Source organism: Necator americanus, chromosome II (assembly GCF_031761385.1).
Source record: "Necator americanus strain Aroian chromosome II, whole genome shotgun sequence".
NCBI classification, from domain to species: domain Eukaryota; kingdom Metazoa; phylum Nematoda; class Chromadorea; order Rhabditida; family Ancylostomatidae; genus Necator; species Necator americanus.
In genome coordinates this window covers 17646654-17666898 of record NC_087372.1, presented here as the reverse complement: position 1 = coordinate 17666898, position 20245 = coordinate 17646654, and the positions used below count along the sequence as shown (strand labels likewise).

The following is a 20245-nucleotide window of genomic DNA, read 5'->3' as shown; positions in this document are numbered from 1 at the left end:
TCGGCGGCAGTTTGTGATGTGCAATCGATTCAAAGAATCAAGTGTATATCATCTCTATCATTATTACCCTACAAGTGCCCTACTGTAATGTACCGGAGATTGCCTATTTGTCCCAGAAATCTATGTTCCCTTTTAACGAATTCTCCTCCTTATTTTGACGTCTGATTTACTCAATTTGCAGTAGACATACATTTTGTGCACCTACCTATTTGTCTACGTAACCAAAGCCGTCCGAGCTAGTCCTCTATTATTCATATCTGGTCCCGTGATTAACTGAGCTTTCTCAGCAGCTTTACCGCGACGACATGAGTGCGTTGCTGAGATTCATGTTCTATAGCGATTCTTCATTTTGTCCAAGCTAACTTGGCAGATCTCGGAGTCTGCTTCGTGTCCATTTCTACACCTCCTTATTCTTGCACGTGTTTCGGTCGTCTTCCCAGTATTCGTGGAACGATCTTCCCAAAATATTGTTTGTTCCTATCGTTTGTTGTATTCTTTCGCTATGCGTATTTTTTCTCCTTTTCTTTTTGTACTACAGTTTCTCGGCGATGGGTATGTGAGCCAAATGCACATTTTACTTGCACGTTGTGATACGAATCCCAGAAGATTGCTATTACTGTTATAATAATAAAGAAGACTGTGTCAAAGTGAACGCCAATAACTAAAAGTTTGACTAATAGTTTCGGTTTGCTTATTGAGGCTAAACATTTTTTTGTTGCTCGTAGGTGTATTTTCAGTTTCTTTGTTTTCTTTCTCTCTTCCGTTTTGTGTGTCGCTAACCACATGTTATATGGACTTTTTTGTTTTCTCCTGCATGTAGTCATATTTACTATTCATAAATCTTGCCTTATTCTTTCATGCTTATGCTCGTGTTTACGAAGAAACTTAACACAAAGAAGCAAAGATGGGTTGGTGGACTGGAGCGTTTCGGCGAAGAAATAGACATCGTATCGAAGTGGGACGCAGGAGGTGTGTGAACTACGGAATCGAGAACACTGAAAAGTATTGTAGTAGTAATGCACGTTTTCCCCTTGTATCTTTGAGTTTTTGGTGATGTTCAAGAGCTCAACAATTTCCCTTCTTGCTTTAAAATGCTTTAAATTGATTTGAAGTTTATTTGAAAGTCAACTGAAATGAAATGACATCCTAACAGTACAATATGAACACATTCCTCCTTCGATTGTTCAAATGAATAATTTGATTGCGAGTTACTCTAATATGTCAACTTTCTGATGTATTAGTGTAGAAAATTCAAACATCTGGAATGAGAAGTGGAATGCCAGGCACATCATTATAATGCATAGTTAAACAATAGGTGCTGCAATTTCGAGGGAGGATAAATGTGAGGAAGTGATATCCTTCGATGAAAAAAATGACAGAATGACTTGTCAGTGAAAAAGTGTATGAGACCCTTTGTTCCCTAGTTTTCAAGTACAAAATAAGGAAAGAAATAGGAAACTATAACTGTTTGGTCGCTAAAATCCTCTGTTTTGATATTGCAGCTGACTGTGTTCAGCAAACTGAACACAGTCAGCTGCCATATCAAAACAGGATTTCTGTGTACACAGAAAAGAAAAGTCCAGGTACGGTGAATTCCATGATTTCTGTGCGCTTAGCATTGAGTAGATGATGATTGAAGGTTAACAGAAAACAAACCCCGTATTCAGATAACTCCATTCTCGTCGAAGATTTTCAGTTAAAATCTGCATGATGTGATTGTGTACCTTAATTATTTTTTGCCATTATTGGCTGGTCGTCGTACGGTTAGAAGCAGTTTTGTAACCTCGGTTTTAAATGCACACAATGCTTCGGTGTTGGTGCCAACATCGGAAAGATTCACTATGCAGCGGAAAGTCTTACTACACATTCTATTTCTTCCGCACTTCACGATTCACGAGTGCTCGTAGATTTGATCTCATTCATACATTTTTCCAGGCTTGCTAGAAAACACTCATAATACATCGATATTCTCTTTAAGGAGGAACATCGATGTACTATGAATGTGCAATATTCATATATTTAAGGGTGATAATTTTGGATGTCCAAAAAGAGTCTTTTTGGAGTGCATCCATCTGTTACATATTTCAGCGCTTGAAACTATGAAAAACTCAATATAGGAATGACGTTCTTTCTAAATGGTAAGGTCGTTACAGAGGAATTTTTCAAAGAAATTTGGCAGTGAATTCGTGGTAAAATTCCTGCCTGGCTGCTGTACAGTTCTTGATGTCGCCGAAAAGAATAATATTAATATTCTAAAAGGTAAGATGTCATTCAAACTGAGAGATCAGAAAAAATGGGAGATTAAAAGTTAATTTTTCCCGTCTCTTCATGAGCAACTACAAGATTTCTTCTGTGTCTGACATTGCTTCATGGCCAACAGTAGCGTACTACATTTCGCGACTTGAATACACACTCGGTGAGAGCAAACATCTGACCACATTGAAACAGTCATAAAAGATGTTACATTTGCATACTGTGAAATATACAAACATATTTTATATTTTTACTACTGTTATTTTTTTTTAAATTTTGTGTTTCCGTCTTCGGGATTTCTTTAGCAGCAACTTGTATCTATGGAAGGTTCCTGGACGGAACCTAGGAGACCATTTGGCGGGTGCGGCAATTTTTCTATCAAAGTGGAGCGCATGCCGAATCTGCTACTAATACACTTAACAAGCGTAATCATAACGTACATTTTGTCCAAGAATACGTGGAATAAAAATGCTGAGGACGTTCGACCTGTAGGCTAGGTCAAGCTATCTCATATTTTATATTTAGCGTATCTCATATTTTATATTTTCCCAACAGGTAAGTCGTTGGAGGGATTCGTAAGGGGTCATATTCGATTGTTGTCTTTGAACTTAAATCGTCTAATATTTGAATAAAGGACTGAGGAAGACTCGTACAACGGAAGTGGTTCAACTAAGATGGAGACAAACAAGAATTATTTGAAAAATGTCTTGTTCTTTTTACTTCTGATGACGGAACTAGCGCGCTCCTTGAACCAATTTTGATTATGGAGGAGTTGGAGTTTTCTTGCTCTCTAAACTGAAATTGATGACGTCGGCTTCGCTTCCCGGCTCAAGCGGTGCAAAATCGTAGAGGGTATTTAAAGTCAGGTGTCGGTGTGAGGACAGAAAATCAAATAAATAAATGGGATGGATTACAAATGACTAAATAGAAACTGTGAAGATAATGAAATGGAAAGTTTCGAAAGAGGTTAGAAAAGTTAGAAAAACCCAATTTTGCAGAGCTATAGACATACTTTGTTGCTACAACTTTGCAAAATTGTGCTACATTTGAGATTTTCTGTGTACGTTGTTATCCAGCAAGTCGTGCACCCTCTTTGGACTAACTTGTTTTGTGCTTTGTACAGTTGTACCAGTTGTAGATGTTTTATACTACATACTACACCGCATACTAATAACCACAAAATTTATTGCTTTTGCGTGATAATATAAAAATGAAATATGATGAGAAATACCACCAACTCTTAACTCTTTTACGCTAGACTGAATGCAAAAACCTCACTTTTGTGGGGAATTGATCTCTAAGCGCGTCAACAAAGCTGAAGGTACGTCGCACGGCGCCTCCTGCACAAGGCACCCACATCTTCCCAATGTACAAATAAGTTAGTTTAATATATAAGCGGGCCTGCAATACATAGAATTGGCTGCGATGGAGGAGTCACAAAGCAATGTCTGTGCTATGGAAATGATGTTTGCCTTCTACGATCTTTCAGCGTTCAATACGTAGTTACTTATGCTAGTTCCATTTTTCCTGAATAAGATGACTTTGGGTAAAATGCAGAGGGGGAGGCACTCTGACGCACCGAAATCGAACTGCTTTCCTGCTCTATTTAGTGCGATCATTTGAGGTGATTCGTGATGGGAACTCCCGCTGCGCCAATACTGTACCCGCACTCAGAGCGCGATAAAGGTCATGGAGCAGAACGGACCCAAAGACATTCATAGGACACGTTAACCGTTCTCGTCGTTAAACCATTCCATTTGCATAATGGATGGCTCTAACTTCCTGTCTCTTCGTGATTTCACTCAGATTACTGATTACCACTTGGCCCATGCTTGCATCGAGGTTGAAGGAGGAATTCGGCGAATCGGTCGCTGATCGTGGATGGAAGGAGCGACTTCGCCCCAGCTGTGGAAGTCCAGGTAAAGTCGCGAAGCAAACGAATGTGAACAACCTTCATAAAGGCTTTGCGAATACAAATAGAAAATGTGTGAATAAAAGTTGTTGCATGCGTGCTCAGTGATCGTGGATTGCTGTGGAAGTCTTTTTTGGTTCTTTCTTTTTACACACATGGTATGACTTAGTTATTTGTTTCTCGTAAACTTGTTCGGAGTGAAACATAGTTGGGGGTGGCCACTCAGTGGCGCCCTTATTTCTGGAAGTAAATAACTAAATCGGTCGGGGTTCTAAGACTTAAGCATTAGTTTTAGATGATCTATGACGTGTAAGCTAAAGTTGCTAAGAGGGAAAAGTAAGACAGATCGTCTAGAAGTAACTGAGTCGCCCCTTAACTATATTTTCCCTCTTGTCTGGAAGATTTGGTAAAGTTAAAACAGCAGTAATTCCAGCTGTCTTCCTCTTTCTAATTAGTAGCTTCAACTTACATGTCGTGGATCCTCTAAGACTGTTGCTTAGGTCTTAGGACCTCGAAGACCCTGCTACTCAATTGTGCTTCATGACCTTTTTCGCACTCTGAGTGCAGCTACAATACTGGCACACCACGAATGAAGTCTCCACCGCGAATCACCTCACATAATCTTCACATAAATACAGTAGGAAAGCAGTTCGATTTCGGTGCGTCAGTGTTCCCTCCCCCACCTACATCTTACACTTTCTCGGCAGTTACGTGCTTTCTGAATTATGTGTTTTCCATTTCATTCAAGGGTAAAAGGGTAAAGTGTCTGGCGTTAAACAATCCGCACGGAACCTCCCCCACCACGTTCACTTCAATTCAGAATCGTTTGAGGTTTACCAACGCGTAACTAGCCTATACAGTTACTTCCAGGGGCTGGCCGATGTGTTTTTATCCTTCTAGAAAAGTCTGGTACATATTTATCGACTCCGCAGGGATGAAATGTTTGATTGGCACTAGGGCGGATTCGAACATCCGATCGATCGTGCTGCAGCCATAGCACTTGCATGTACATCATCATTTGAAGTGGTAACAGGAGTTAGACAATGGACGGTGGCAGGACCCTTCCTGTTCAATTTCACCATCGACGACACTACGCAAAGAAAAGTGGATCGGCGTATTGCCGATATAATCCTAGCACCATCAAGGTGCCCTTGACCGATCTCGATAACGTATATTCGCGGAAATCAGCGCGAAACCTCAACATGTTGTCGATGTTCTATCGAAGCTGGATTTTACCTACGGACTACGCCTGCGCCCTGATAATTGTTAGCAGAGCTAGAGATCTTGAACTGGAATGAGAGTAGACGGAAAACTCGTTTACCTGTACTACTTCAGCTGTATACTGAAGAACAGTGGCAGCTACGAGAAATGTATATGTCATAGATCAGCTAAGGCGAACAGCTGTCATTCAACTCTTTGACGAAATGTTTAGGATAGAATCCCATCGCCAACGAAGTGAAGCTATCAGTTATTCGCCCCATTGTGATGTTTGGATTGAAGACTTTTGCAACACCGTCCACAGTGATGGCGACAATCGGCTGTGCAGAGAGAAAGCTGCTTGGAGGGCTGCTTTTGAACTGAGGTATGCCACAGTGAAGAACTTTACGCAGAAAAAATGCGGCGTACCGGTGGATGACACTTCGCTTCTTCCGTCGTACTATGAGGGGACCAGTGGAGCGCCTTGATCAACATGTGCCTGAGATTCTCGCAGATTCAAATGAGAGAAGGCTATATGGCCGAAAATGGAAGTTCTGGAGTGAGGTGGTGTAAGAGGAAATGTGGATAGGCAGCTTAGGCGAATACGACAAGACATGGAATAGTGACGAATGGATTGATTCAGCGCAAGCTCTTGCTGAAGTTCGAGAAAGCTAGGCAGAGTTATGCTTAAAGACGACACACCTAGACAAAGATGCAGTCATTTGCGTCACACGATAATATCAAATCTTTAGAAAGACCAAGTAGGTCAAGTCGCATTTAATTTCTAATCGCTACTAGAGGGACAAGTGAAGGGGTAGGTGGGTGCGTCTTTTTGGCAGGATGGTGCCCTAACCACACGCTTGACCTTGCCAAAAGGAGCAGTAGGTGCACCTGCTGCACCTATTGGAGGTGCATCTGCAGCACTTCGCAGACGCACTAAGAACGCCGACAACAACTAGACTGCGAATGGCACTAAGTTCAGTGGTTTTAGGATGTGAAGTCACAAAAACTGCGGAGCATGAGAGATATTTCATTGACAAAGGAGAATTCAGGTACAGTCTGGCTGCTCAGTAACTTCCGTCACTGAGGTGCTGGTATGTGTTAATGTAGTTCAATGGAAGAGATCATCCCTGGAAAATCGTTGGATCAAAAGTGTGGTAACTGCTGTCCTTGTGTTATATCTTACCTCTCCCAAAATTCGCGATTTGGGGTAAGAAGAGATCTTTATGGCTATCTATCGTTTAGATTGCTCAAAATGTACACTTTCACCAAAATGCTCTCATTTCACAACAGTCAGGGTCATGGCTACTTGTAGAGCAACATCCACGAGTTTCATGGAGTCAGCACCTGGCAACTTTTAAGTATAATACATTGAATATTTCATTTGAAATGTGGAAATTCAAAAATCGTGACGTGAAACGGACAAAAAAATCAAAAAAAAAACCAAGATTGAGAAAAAAAGGTAATGATACAAGACACAACAGTCATATTAATTTCAAGAAACTATTTAAAGGGAGAATACTGCAAAACTGATGTGGGTTTCCTTCACGAAAAAACTCGAGAGAAGATATGGGAAGGAAGGAAGGGTTACGCTGTAGACCACGAGCTCGAGCACTTCCACGCTTAATTCCCTCTAATTGCCCTGAGAAGCGGTATGGGAACTTGCCTAAGAGTTCGAATTTTCGTAAGAGACAAGCTACCACCTTATCCCGGCTCCCTCAGTAGCCTGTCTAATGTTGTCCATGTTTTTACTCGAATAGGCTATCGGTGGAACCTCATTGTTTACCGTCCGCTTGGAGACGCGGTTAAAGAGTGCCTCGTGGGACTCGAAAGCCGTCTCCAACGTCGTTCTTAGGTCAATTACAAGAAATTGATCGTGAGCACATTCGTACTCGCAATCTACACTTTTAGCCTTACCTCTTCACGTAGCGAAACCAACATCGCCAATTTCCTGGCGTGCTACCTTCACCCAAACTATCTATTTCTGAATAAGGTATATCGCCTCTGTTTTACATTAATACAAGAAAAAAATAATCATCGATAAAGAGATTTATTGAACATCTCACACAAAACCCTATTTCTGAGCAAGATTATGGAAGATAGCAGCACGGTAGTACTGAAGTTCTTCTATGCTTTCTCGTATGTCATCTAGAGCTCGATGGGCGCCCTTTTTTTGCGGAGCGTTAGCAAATTCATCGGGATACCATCTCCTCGCCAGCTGCGGATGAAGTATGTAGATACACATTTTAATTTTAAAAACTTACTGCTTGTACTTACCTCCTTGATAGTTGACACATCAACAATACGGTAGTGAAGGTGGTCATCAAGTCGAGGCATGTACTTTTGTATAAAACTGGAAACGATGCGCAATCAAATGGAGATGTTTCCAGTTAAAGGTAGCAGAAATTTTTTGGTTGTAGGCGGGTTATAGTGGGGTCAAAACGAAATAAAGCACAGTACAGTTGCGTAAGCGGTTGCGCTGGAAGCGGCACAGTGGAGAAGGCGGTTGGGATCGAGATGGAACCATCACGAGCTGTAGTAATGTACGACGGTAGCAGGAGTCTTTACTCGATCCTGACCGCCGTGGTCCATCGGTTCGAGCGCAGCCGTTTGCGCAACTGCAACCTACTTCATGTCGTTTTGAATCTGATGTCAGTCCAGGCGCAGTTTTCAAAAATGGGAATTTACGCAACATGGGTGTAAAATCGAGTACGAATCCATTAGAATTATCAACACAGTTTATTTGATGAGGAAGGTCTTCACAACTTTACAAGCGATGGGTTAGAAGGGTGCGGATTTCAAAATTCTTAAACAGTCTAGTTGAAAAAATTGTTGATTTAAATTCCCGGATCTGTAGAGGGTGTTATATGTTTTCATCCCCATTCTTGAAAATTACGTTAAAAACCTTACCAACCAATGGAAAGCAATCAATATCGAAAATTTTCGAACGTATGCGAATAGTTACAAACCATCTATCAACATGGACACTGTTTCCTGCGAGTGGGCACTCTTGCTTTGCAGTTTCTTTCTCTAGAAACTCCATAATCTAGAAAGGAGGTGTGAATTAAAATGTGTTAAAAGTTGTCGTATTCTACTCTGCTATCGAAAGTAAGTGATTACAACGTGATTATCACACTTTTCAGTTTCCACATCAATCTTGAAGACCACTACCTTCACACAACGGTTTTTGTAATTCTTGACGTCACATTTTGCGCCCTTCGCTTATTAACATTCGAAAAAAAAACACAGTTGGTCCAGACGTATTGCGCCAGCGTGACGCCTTGTGTACTTAGAGAACGCTGACACTGATTTTGCATTGGGAACATTGGAACTCGAGCAATGTATGCTGCACGTGTATGGAAGGTGAGCAGCATAGCGGAAGAAGCACTGAAGAGGTGACTGACCAAGTTTGAGGTGCACAACGCTTTGCATTATGACATGATACAAGAATCATTTTCGCCAAACATTTCAATTCCATCCACGAATGTACGGTCATACATTGCACAAAATAAGCGCACTGCAAATCTCGAGATGGCAATCATCTCGGTTGCTCAATTCCTGACAGTCATCCGTCTAACTTTTTCATTTTTCCAAGCTACTTGGAACAGGGTGCAGGGATCAAGTGATGTGCTTCACGTTCATTCGTAATACTGCTGTATTGATGGGGTCGTCAAAGGATATAGAACGTCTGCAACTTTTCTCATTTCTAATACTGGAATCAAAGTAGAATCTTGGGTACCAATGTTGACGATTGTTTCTGTTAGCGTTGCCCCAGATTGCGCTTACATTTCCACCTTTTCGACTTTTAGCCGCAGTGCGGCCGAGTTCAAATTTGTGCGAAGCACAAAAAGCCCAAATAGAAGTAAAACTCAAGTGCATGCAGTAAATCCTGTGAAATACCATTTGTTCTGCTCTATAAAGAGTAATAGTGCTCTCCCGAATCTGCTTAAGTAGACCATTTCGCGTGAATGTTTCTCTCGGCCATTCTTCCATTTTATCAAGAACTTCTTCTGGGTGATGTATTACAATATCCGGACCTTCAGCAATTACCTAAAGAGTTAGAAGATAATTCCCTTGATTAATAACTCTTTGTAGGTAATCGGCAATTTGAACGTACATTTAAGTCTTTGTCAGTTACAATTGTGGCTATTTCAACCAAAGTTTGTTTTTTAGGGTCAAGGCCTGTCATCTCGCAATCAATCCAGATCAAGCGTCCTTCTCCAAAGCTCGACTTTGACATTCTACGTGCAGAAGTAAACAGAGCCTTCAACATGATGCTTAATAAAAATCAAACAGTTTCTGCAGCATCAATAATAGGAATACTATTTTTTCGCGTCACAATAGAGAAAAAAGATCTGGTTCCTCCATCCACAGAACTGTAGTAATGCATCACTGCAGTAAACACGTTTGCAAAAACTTCCCGCTAAGAAAGAGCCAAATTTTATCTCGAATAAAAACTCACGATATATACAACTTCCGGAAGAGATCAATCCATAAAAATGTGTGAAAACCACAAGGCTTCGAAAAAAAAAATAACTTGTGACAGAACAGTGGTGGTATTCGTGAACGAAAGAGAGACGGAAAGGCGTGAACATTCCTTCCTCCCAAGTTATTTCCAATGAAGAATTTTTGGGAAACATGAAGCCCGAAGCGCATCCCAAAGCAGGACGAATTATGAAGATTCGGTGGCAGAAAAGTTGTGATTTGAAATCACTGAGGAAGGAAACACATAGTAAAAGGTTGTTCTAAAAAGGCTGCAAAGTGCCTACCGCCACAGGTGTGATAGAAGAAAAATTTTAAAAATATCACTACTAACATCTCTCAGGAGGATGAGAAGCACTTACCACAGAAGCACGAGCTGGCTGTGGTAGTTTGGAGGATGAGGAGGGGGCAATCGATGATTCGACTGCTAGACCCATCATGGTAGAGGGAAATCTCATGAACGAAGTTTTCTGGCGTACATGATACACATGCAAGACCGTGATACGCGATTTCCGTGCGATTTGCAATTAGGTTGATGTGTATAGCTAAGACTTAGATGTTTAATATGTTCACAGGGTTTTTTTTTTTTAGTTTCACCAAACACTGTATTTCACTTCAGTTCACCTTTGAAAATAATCGTATCTGACCATCGTAGTTTAAAACAGTCACAATACATTCTTTCTAATATTGAATCGAAACAAACAGAGAAGAAGTTGATGTCGCTAGGGGAGGTGTGATTTCTTGTTTACAATGATCGCATGAAGGAAATCTTCCCGAATTTTTGATGGTAAATCTCGAGTGGTTCTCGCATATTTATTAACTACGAATTTTCACCCAGTGAACTACTGAGCAGGAGTATTCCGACCTTCTCGGAAACGTTCATGAATACAGCCACAAAGAGAGCAGAGCAGAACAGGAAGGAGAAGAGGAATCGTGAAACAACGTTTCTGTACAACCCAGATGAACGACCAACACATTAAAATACAGTTTTCACGCAGGAATCAAAAATTGCTTCGATTTGGGCCTGAAAATGGTCAGGGTCGTTTCTGCACTGAAAGATTTTGAGTTAAACTATCCTACCTTAGCAATGGCTCGTGCGTGCTCAGGTAGCGTCCGTAAGTCCGACACAGCTGAGGCTGCGAACGCGCTATCTCCGTCGAGAAGTACGTCGGCACCTCCTACAAATATTTACTACGAAATAAATAGTTGCTGGGTGGAACTTATAGTGTTAACACATTCTAGAAGCATAAAAAGACAAAGATAAAGTCACTGACGTATCACTTGGAATGTACCAACGCGTTTTACTGGAAGTCGTAATCGTTGAGATTCTGCGAACGTGTAACTGGCCTATACAAAGACTTGCGGGGGCCAGCCGATGATCAAGTCAGTGTTTTTATCCTCTCAGACAAGTCTGGTACCAAGTTATCGACCCCGTAGGGAAGGGTTGGTTTGTACCAGGGCAGCTTCGATCCATCGACCGTGTGGCGACCTCTAACCGAATGCGCTGCATCCGCCCTCTAGAAGCATAAGGACCTAGTGAAGGAACAGAAAGAGTCCAAAAACTTGTTATCAATTGTATAAGGGGAAGAAGGCTATCAGGCGAAATGCTTAATAGTGGCAAGAAACAACATTCTATGTAGGATAGTGGTAAAGCGTATCAAGGGACAATCTGAGCAATACAATTTTTTAGAAGAAAAAAGTCACAAATAGTATCGATCATTGTGACACCGAATTTATCAGCAAATAAGTGAAATAATTAGTGGAAAGCCCATTTATCGAAGTTGATGGTCTTGCATGTTCCAATACAACAGAACAAGTTAATTCGTATCATAAACATGTCTTCAAGAACACACAGTTGAAACCATCTCAAAAGCTTTCGCTGGGTTATAAAAGGGATGAAGTGTGGAGCAGACTGCAGACTCGAACAGATAAAAGAAATCGAATACCGGCAGGGGGAGTAGACGAAACAGGCAAAGAACACTAGCTTAAATCATGAATATTTCACGTTCAACATGTTAGAGGACCAAAGAACAAGTGATACGCAGAGAGCCATCATAACCATTTGAGATGCAAGCAACTTCACGGGTAAAAACCAAACTTTGAGAAGGTAAAGATAAGATAAGGAACTAGTAAAAAAAATAAAATGTAATGTCATCCAAGTTATATGGGTCCACTGCAAAAATAACTCTTGATAACAACACCAGAAAGTGTTGAGGAAGAGTACTACATGAAAACAATTCGAAGTCAGTTTGAACAGAATTTACCCAGTTAAAGAAATACTTCCATTTGATTTAACTCCGTCAAGAATAGGTGAACTTACGACCATACAGTACCGCCTCTCCACTATTTGTATGTGTGTGCGTAAACGTCGAGTTAGTATGAGCTAGTTATGAGTGCAGCTAGTAAGGTTCAGGCTTCTAATTTCGTCCGCTCAACGCAAAATTTACACATCTAGTTCTGCTTTGACAACCATTCACGGAACTTTCCACTAATTGTATGAAAGCTAGATTTGGAATCATCACATCAAACTATCTCAATCTTAAAAGTGAAAGTCTCGTCAACAATCCCGTTTTCTGCTGGTAAACAGTCGATTCGTAATAAACTACGATACGTAATAGCAATCTGTATCGGAGTGTTGCGTTGTTTGTTCATTCGATTGATTTAAAATTGGAGAGTGCACGAAGATCGGAGTAGAATACGAGATAGAATGCCTGACATCTATATTGGAGAAACTGGAAGGATGCTAAGCTTGGGTCTTAAAGAGCATTTGGCTGCTAAAAGGCGTGGAAAAACGATGGCACCATTAAGGCGCCACGAGAATGAGAAACAAGATAGGAATGAGTTTAAAATAAAATGTACGATATCAGCACGAGGAAGAAATATCTGCTACGAAGGCATTGGAATCATTATGGATTTCCATCAGAAATGAGTGAGGAATCCATCCATGAGTAACAGAGATGGGTGCTTATCAATTATCAATGGCTTTATGCCGTTTGTAACACTTTGGGCTATAAGATTCCCCCACATGCAGTTCCTTAACCACAGTAATTAACAAAGTAACCAGGACGCCAGTAATTAAGGATAATGCAGAGCGTAAGGGAGACTTACTCGCCTTGAATGATAATCTAAAAGACCGCGGTGGTTTACCAGCCCAAATCGTCGGCGAGACTGGTTAGTTTGTTTTTCTGTTCGGAGTTCTTACGTAGCGTACTTGGAATGATATCGAGGCTTGGCAAGTGGAAGAATATGATGCGATATGCATAGCATCAAAGACCTCCAACCATTTTCAGGTCGAAGTTGTCGAAATGTCAGGGCCAATAATAAAGCTCCACCAAAACCTCATTGGGATAACAAGAAAACATGAATACAGTCTCGTTAACGTTTCAGCACTCATTCACTTCACGTTGAAGTAATCAAAAATGATCTCATAGAGTAAAATGTAGTTAGAGTTGGGTCCTTTGAACTGAAAAATGGTTTCTCATTTGAGAAAGTGATGGTTCCTCAATCCAAATGTCATCACTGAGAGTGAATACCTGAGTCAGAGCCCTACAACCTAAGCGGGTATGGCTCAGTCGAGTAGAAGTCCGTTGTAGCCGCACGGTCGATTATTCGAAACAGCTGTAGTATCAACCAAGCCTTTCATCCTCCTGAGGTCGATAAACTGGTCCCAGACTGTTTGGGAGCATAAAAACACTGACTTGATTATCGGCTGGCCCCCGCAAGTCATTGTATAGGCCAAAACCTCAACGATTACGAATTGCAGTAAAACGTGTTGGCGCATCCCGAGTGGATTGATACGCCAGTGAAGTTATCCTTTACCTTTTCATTTCCACAGACTGCATCTTCGATGCGTATTTATGTAACATCCAAATGTGAAAGGTTTCTGTTGATAAGTCACGCAGTTTGTATCTACACCCTTTTTAATGTTGTTTTGTCTCAGCAAAGGGAAATTTCCTTTATTTCAGCAACATCATCACACATCAACACCTGGTAAATGAATAATTCCTTCATCTGTAACGCTAACCCAAAATTAGAATTTTGGTTCATTCCTATATATTACTGTGTGTCAAAATTCCAAAAAGAGAAGAAGAGGGGTGTGTAAATTGTGTGCCTTTTAGCAGTAGTACCGCGCAATTAATCCATGTAAATTTGGTAAGTTGTGAAAAAAAAACGTTTTGTACAGTCTTATAGCGATGTTCACTGCAGATGTTGCGTTTGCACCCCTATGTACTCTTCCACATATCTATCTCCCTGCACGTTTCCTTCATCAGGTTGGTCAGATCCCTCCTTTAGAAATTGGAAACACGCATGCGAACGGCTGCTTGAACACTAGCGAGCAGTTTACATGGTCTGACGCGGAACAATATCTTTATCAGTACGGCGATATCGTTCACGTCATTCCATGTTAACATGTTGTTCTAAGATAACTCGGGAAAAAACAGGAGGAAAACCCATAATTCGAGTTATTCTTTCAAAATCTGTTCCGTATTGTATTGGTATGGAAGGAGTGTTTGCAGTTGAAGTTTGGATTTTCTCCAAATGTACAACTAACGCATTTATAAAGAAAACTATGAAATCTCTCGTCTAAATTTATGAAAAAAAAAAGAGAAGGAAACGTTGTTAGAAAAGCACAATTATCATTTTACAGAAAATGTCACTACTATTAATTTTTATTGATCAGCAAAGGTGAGCAAAACAAACCACAAAAAGTCTGAATTTTGTAGTACTATAAAATTGAATTTTGAAAAGTTGTCATCGTCTGGAATGTACTAAAATTTTAATGAAGCACTCTCTAAAATAGAAGCAAAATAAGCATAACAACATTCGTACCTTCGTTTCTTCCTTTGTCCTGCACCATGTAACCCAAACCAGAGCTGAAATCCTATCAACTAATCTCAAAATGTAATTCAAAACAATACCAAAGAACATAAAACACAAAAAAGAGTGTATTTTACCCAGCTCTAACCATATCATCGATTTCACCATAATCAGAAAGTTCTTCATCGTGCTTCCTCTTCACTTGCCTTAAAAGCCTAAAAGTCTTGATCTAGACTGGTATATTAGATCAGATTCAAAACATCCTATCAACAGCCAAGAAACTATGAAAGTACAAACTGGGCACGTTCGTCTAAATAAGGGTCGATCCATGCCATTTGAGGAAAAAGATCCCAAGTGCTGTCGTCATGAACTCCGTTGTCCCGTTGCATACGGAGCCTTCTTTTTTCACGGACGTAGCGATCGCGAATTTTTTTCCATTGCTTATAGATCGAATTTACGTCACCTTAAAAAGTGAAAATATTTAGGAAAATTAAAACATGCAAAAAGTGTCCAAAAAGTGCAATCACTGGCAATCGAGAATCAAAAACGTTTAAACTACAGAGGTAAAGGATTAGTGAAGAGGATATATTTGGTTTGCAATATAGATACGAGATAATGTCCTCATAGTGATAAAAAATATTTCAAATGAGGAGATGTACAAGAACATCACGTCAATGATAGATCAAGAAAAAGATTTTTTCCTGACCTATCATTGACATTCTGGTGAGTTCCAAGACCTGGTGAAAAAAGCACTTTCAACTGGTCTTGGAACTCCTACAAAACCTAGGCATTCAGGCCCTTGATATTTGAGCGAAACTACTAAAAATGATATGGAAGCGATCACGAGACTTTTTTTTAACACTCACTATCACCTTACAGGAATTGACCAACAATGAAAGTATGAGCTCACAATATATGTACACAATATGTAACTAACAACACAATATGTAACTTTCTAATGAATTTTGCTTTCTAATTTTTGATAGCAGCAATTAGAAATGACGCAACGATGCCGTTTGAGAAAGGAGTGCTGTCTTCTGAAGAAGTAAGTGATCACCTGGATAGTTCAAATGCGCGATGACACTATTCCATGCTTGGCTACGACATTCAGAATGCCTATACTTGGGATCGCGTATATCGAACAAGCAGGGATGAGAACGAACTTCTTCAATCAGATTAGTGCCAAAAGAAGGATCGGTGACCGTAACTTGCTGGAAATATTTGAAAAAAAGATGCATAACCTTACTTGACAAACCCCACAGAAAAAGACGCAAAAAACGTAGTCATTTACCACATCAGGATGCTCCTTTCTTGCAGGAGACTCGACCGATTGCCTATCAATCATATGAGGATCTAAGAATGATAAATGCTTGTAGTACTGCCAAGTTGATTGATCACCTTGATATTTTACTTTCCTCTTCTCTTTTCCGTACCTAAACACTAACAACATTACGCTGGGTAGAGCTATCATAATGAATAGACTTGTTTTAACGTTTACTGCGCTCAAATCACAGTAAATTATAAGGAAAACAATGCAACGATGATCGGCAGAACTGGATCCTACTTGTCTCGCAACTGTTTCCACCTTGCATATAACGTTCTTGAGTCACCATCAAAACCTAGAATTTGGACGAGACGATTCCATACCTGAATTGAAAAGAACTGAACTTTGCCTAAATTGGTAGGTAAATGAAAAGAACCTTAGCCGATCAAGGACAAAAAATAAAACAATACCTTTATTTTGTAATCCGTGCTTCTGTATTGACGATCAGTAGAGTCGTACAAGCATCGACTATGCTTAACTGCCTCAATGAGGCGCATATTGAAGCTGGGTTCAGCAATATCATCAGTAAGCCGATACGCTGACGTGCTACTAAACATACATAATCAACTCCCAATGCCCAAAGTCGGCGCATGACCAATATGTAGAGAAATAATCGAAATGAAAAGTAGAATACGGTAACACTCACATCATAGCAATGGAAATAGTTGACCAATCTTTGTCTGAAAGTACAACAATTCCAAAATATCCCTATCTAGTAAATAGGTACACGAATGCAACACAAAATATTTCTAAACAAAATGGTTTGAGAAGAACGCCGTTAAAGGGTCGTAATGGCGGTGTAGCTCAAATAACGATTAGAGCACGGGAAGAAGCACAATTTTTTTTTCTGAATTGGATACTTTCAGTACAATTGGCGCAAGAAGTGAGTTTGAACCGAGCACCATTTTTGTGTGTCACTTTCATGGTCTTCTTCCTTGCCCCTTTGGCTGGAGGGAACAGTATTTGGAGGTTAAGACATTGGGAACGACCTGCTATCGGCAAGAAATGTATTCATCGTTTTGCCCAGGCTTCACGAAGTGCGAGGCAATGGATCTGCAGGATGTCATGTGCATGACTTCTTCTTCGTAATTCCTGTGGCGTATCCTTATCTCCTGAAGCAATACTACTTTGTGGGTGCAGTTAAAAGTACAGTCGAGTTAAAAAGACGTGGAACTCGGTGTGGTTGGGTAGACGGCTGCACCCAAAGAGCCGTGGAGGGAGCTAACGGTTGTGGTCGAAGGAACATCGCGAATTGCACTGATGAGTAGTGCTATCAAGGGTCCCCAATGGGACCCTTACCGCTGCACTCCGCTGCATCGCTTCGTGCGCAGCCGCCTACGCAACTGTTCGAGCTTCTGCTCCCGCTGGCATGGGTATAGCACTCTCAAAAAGCTGTCTGTCCTTTATTTATAGTACCTACGTGGAACCTATGATTGTCAAGAATGCCGCGGATTAGCTAAGATCGCGCGAGTGACAACAGTTTACTCCTGTGCTGCTTCTATAGTACTAAGTATGAGTTCAAGAGTGGGCAACTAGGCACGGAGGACGAGATCGTCGACTATCGAAAGATTGGGATCTATGATAAGGTGTTAGTTGCGGCAACATTCAAGTTCCACACCCCTTGATTCACAGTGAACTGGATTTTTTTGCAGAACTTCAAGAAAATCCAATGTGCAAAGATGTGCAGTACTGCTTCCATCAAGGTTACTAGAAAACTAATGGATTTTGAGATAACGAGTATCTCCTACAAATGCTAGTTTTGGTGGGATTTTCAATAATGCAACGAGTGTAAGTACGAGAATAGTAGGTTACGTAGTCATTAGGGATTCCAAAATCCGTCAAGACCATCATCGTTGCATGGTTCAGAGCTTTCCAGAGCGTGAGGATCTCAAGGCACGAGAATCAGAACGATCGAGTTCACCTGCAGCCTTTACCTGCACCTAAGTCTCTACAAAATCCATGATGATACGCTTCGACCTCGCGCCTGTGTGATCGAGTCCATAGTCTCGCCCAAGCCATCAACTCATAGAGAATAGGTAGAAGTTTTCGTCTAGAACTCAATTATGTTGGCGCGATAATCCATGCTCTTGTATTTCATGGTTTTGTACCTGAAATAAAACGTATTTGCTCTGTGTTACTGTATTCTGAGTTGGAATCCATACTTACTTAAAGTAGCAGTTAGTGGTCCTAGTATTTCGATTCCAACAGCGAGGCACCGAGCCTAATTCTCACTGTGAAATTGAACCGAAACTGTAGAAGAGAACAGTCCAGTTGTGGGCGAGTGTGGCGCAGTGATAAGAGTTTCCGCAGCATCTCTTCAAATCGCATACCGCTGCGCTGCCGATGGTCCGAAAGGCCAACCAAAACTTTATTTATTTCTCACATGTTCTTAGTATCACATGAAAACACACAATGAGACGTTGGACGTTGTTAGTCGTGCAGTTCGTCGCGGACAAAAAAGATAAAATATGAATGGGAAAATTTCTCTCGATGGCTGTTTCAACGCTTTGGAAATTTTTCCTTCATATGTAGGTGCTAGCCTGAAGGGAAGAAATGAGAGCATAAGAAACTTGTCACTTCGCCAAAGACAGTTCCAAAACTCAAAGAAAAAATAAACACTCCTGCGCTGCGGTGATGCCGGTTGTCTCCTGTAGTGTGCGGATTCATCTGATCACTTCACGGAAAAATCTATTTCCTTTTGCTGTGATAAGGTTAACTCATTCATCCATGTGGACGTAGGCATATTCGTATATAAATATGGATGTGCGTGCGTACCTAAAGATTGTATGCTGCACGTACGTAGGACTTCCATAATTCTGCAGGATTCGGTAGATGCCGTTTTGCCTTTTAAATTAGAAAGGCCATAAAGCGCTGCAGAAAGATTCTGTAGTCAGGTGTCTCCTGCTAATATTAATGTTTTTTCTTCATTTCGCGAGGAGAAAAAAAAAGCTTACACGAGGCAACGGTCCGTCCGGTATACCCCTCCCTCCAGCAGTGACCTCTGTCAGAAAAAAATTTTGGCAACGATGTGACTGTTTTACTTTTACTCAACAAAAGGTGTTTTTACGTTTGATTTAAATGTAGTTTCTTACAATAGTTATTTCTATAAATGATCTAACTCACTGAGGTAGACTTGAGAACTCTTTCGCCCTTTCGTCCTGTTATAGAGCCCTGATTCCCGACCGAAATTCTTCAGATGTTTACTTGGTACCTTCAGGTAAACACTTCAAGTCTTTACACAACGTCTTAACCTTCTCCTTCCTCTTCCTCGTTAAATAATGTTGGAGGCACTGTGAGTTCGTTCCCGGCCGTGATTCTTTATCCGCCACCTACATACACGTCATGTAGCCAGACAGACAGCAGCCTGCTGGAATTCTTTTTGTGAAAGATATTTGTTGAACTTCAAAAGTAGAGGTGTACATACTTGCAGTAATAAGATATCTATTTCGAGTTCCTAGAAAGAGACTCGTTTTGAGACGTTCCAGCTTCAACTTTTGTGAGTGGGACAAATGTGGCTACCGACCAAAGAGTTAGCAGTTGTTGTCTATACTTTGGAGAAGTACAAAATGAAAGCCCTACATACATATTCAGCGACCCCTCGTAGGATTATCAAAAGGGTGAAGCGCCGGCGTTATGTCATGAACCTAGCACAATAATCAAGATGTGGGTAAGAACATACACAAATGTGCAGCAGTTATTGGACAATGAAATTTAATTTACGAGCGCTGTAACTTATGTAACTTTCAGTGCTTTGACATACCTATTCAGAGGACGAGATAGTGCTTTTAGGTGCTCGTTTTCCTAAGATCGTATCCTTCCTGCAGGTTCAAGAAGATAATAATGGTTGTCGTAGGGACAACACTCAAAGGATACGATCCATTTGAAAAGTAGTTAGTTCTGATAGCGTTCTAGAAAATAGAAACGCCAAAACGACATGAAGCACGGTACGCTTGCGTGAGCGGTTGCGCTCGAAGCGGTGCAAGAAGGGACCCTCGCTGGCAGTAGTTCGTGGAGGTCTCACCTAGATTCCAACCGCTATCTCCTTCGAGCGCAGCCGCTTACGCAACTGCCCCGTGCTTTATGTCGTTTTGACCCTATTATAGTTGCTCCGAAAAACGAGGAAAAAACATTCTGAACAAATAAACATCCGAAGTCCCAACATCTCCGTTGAAATGTTGTCTTACAAGCTCTCTTGGCACGCCGTCCAGCAATATCATGTCCGTTTCCATTCCTGACTGTCATTACGGACGTGTTCGGTG

At 40.9% G+C, this 20245-nt stretch overlaps 3 protein-coding genes across 6 annotated transcripts; 2 read left to right on the top strand and 1 right to left on the bottom strand.

Annotated features, from left to right (window-relative positions):
- Positions 1-4081: 4081 nt before the first annotated feature.
- Positions 4082-5320, top strand: RB195_018228 (uncharacterized protein; the record flags this gene model as incomplete). Its single annotated transcript, XM_064185569.1, has 2 exons — positions 4082-4195; positions 5123-5320. 2 exons carry the CDS (start codon positions 4082-4084, stop codon positions 5318-5320), a joined length of 312 nt encoding a protein of 103 aa, XP_064041450.1.
- On the top strand, positions 5209-5463 carry RB195_018227 (uncharacterized protein; the record flags this gene model as incomplete). The annotated part of the gene is made up of 1 exon (XM_064185568.1): positions 5209-5463. The coding sequence occupies one exon, from the start codon at positions 5209-5211 to the stop codon at positions 5461-5463; it is 255 nt and encodes an 84-aa protein (XP_064041449.1).
- Positions 5464-7436: 1973 nt separating this feature from the next.
- Positions 7437-18798, bottom strand: RB195_018226 (uncharacterized protein; the record flags this gene model as incomplete). 4 transcript variants are annotated; one of them, XM_013445326.2, is made up of 16 exons in its annotated part: positions 7437-7580; positions 7640-7715; positions 8332-8408; positions 9263-9412; positions 9480-9639; positions 10207-10271; positions 10830-10868; positions 10925-11022; positions 14675-14718; positions 14800-14877; positions 14960-15125; positions 15720-15873; positions 15954-16095; positions 16227-16309; positions 16397-16535; positions 16633-16637. In XM_013445326.2, the coding sequence occupies 16 exons, from the start codon at positions 16635-16637 to the stop codon at positions 7437-7439; spliced, it is 1620 nt and encodes a 539-aa protein (XP_013300780.2). The 4 variants fall into 4 exon arrangements, with proteins under 4 accessions (XP_013300780.2, XP_013300778.2, XP_064041448.1 ...); XM_064185566.1 differs by lacking the exons at positions 7437-7580; positions 7640-7715; positions 8332-8408; ... (1 more) ...; positions 9480-9639; positions 10207-10271 and adding an exon at positions 18762-18798 and having other exon boundaries at positions 10821-10868; positions 16633-16666; XM_013445324.2 differs by lacking the exons at positions 10830-10868; positions 10925-11022; positions 14675-14718; ... (5 more) ...; positions 16397-16535; positions 16633-16637 and having other exon boundaries at positions 9480-9626; positions 10207-10302.
- Between the last annotated feature and the right edge of the window lie 1447 nt (positions 18799-20245).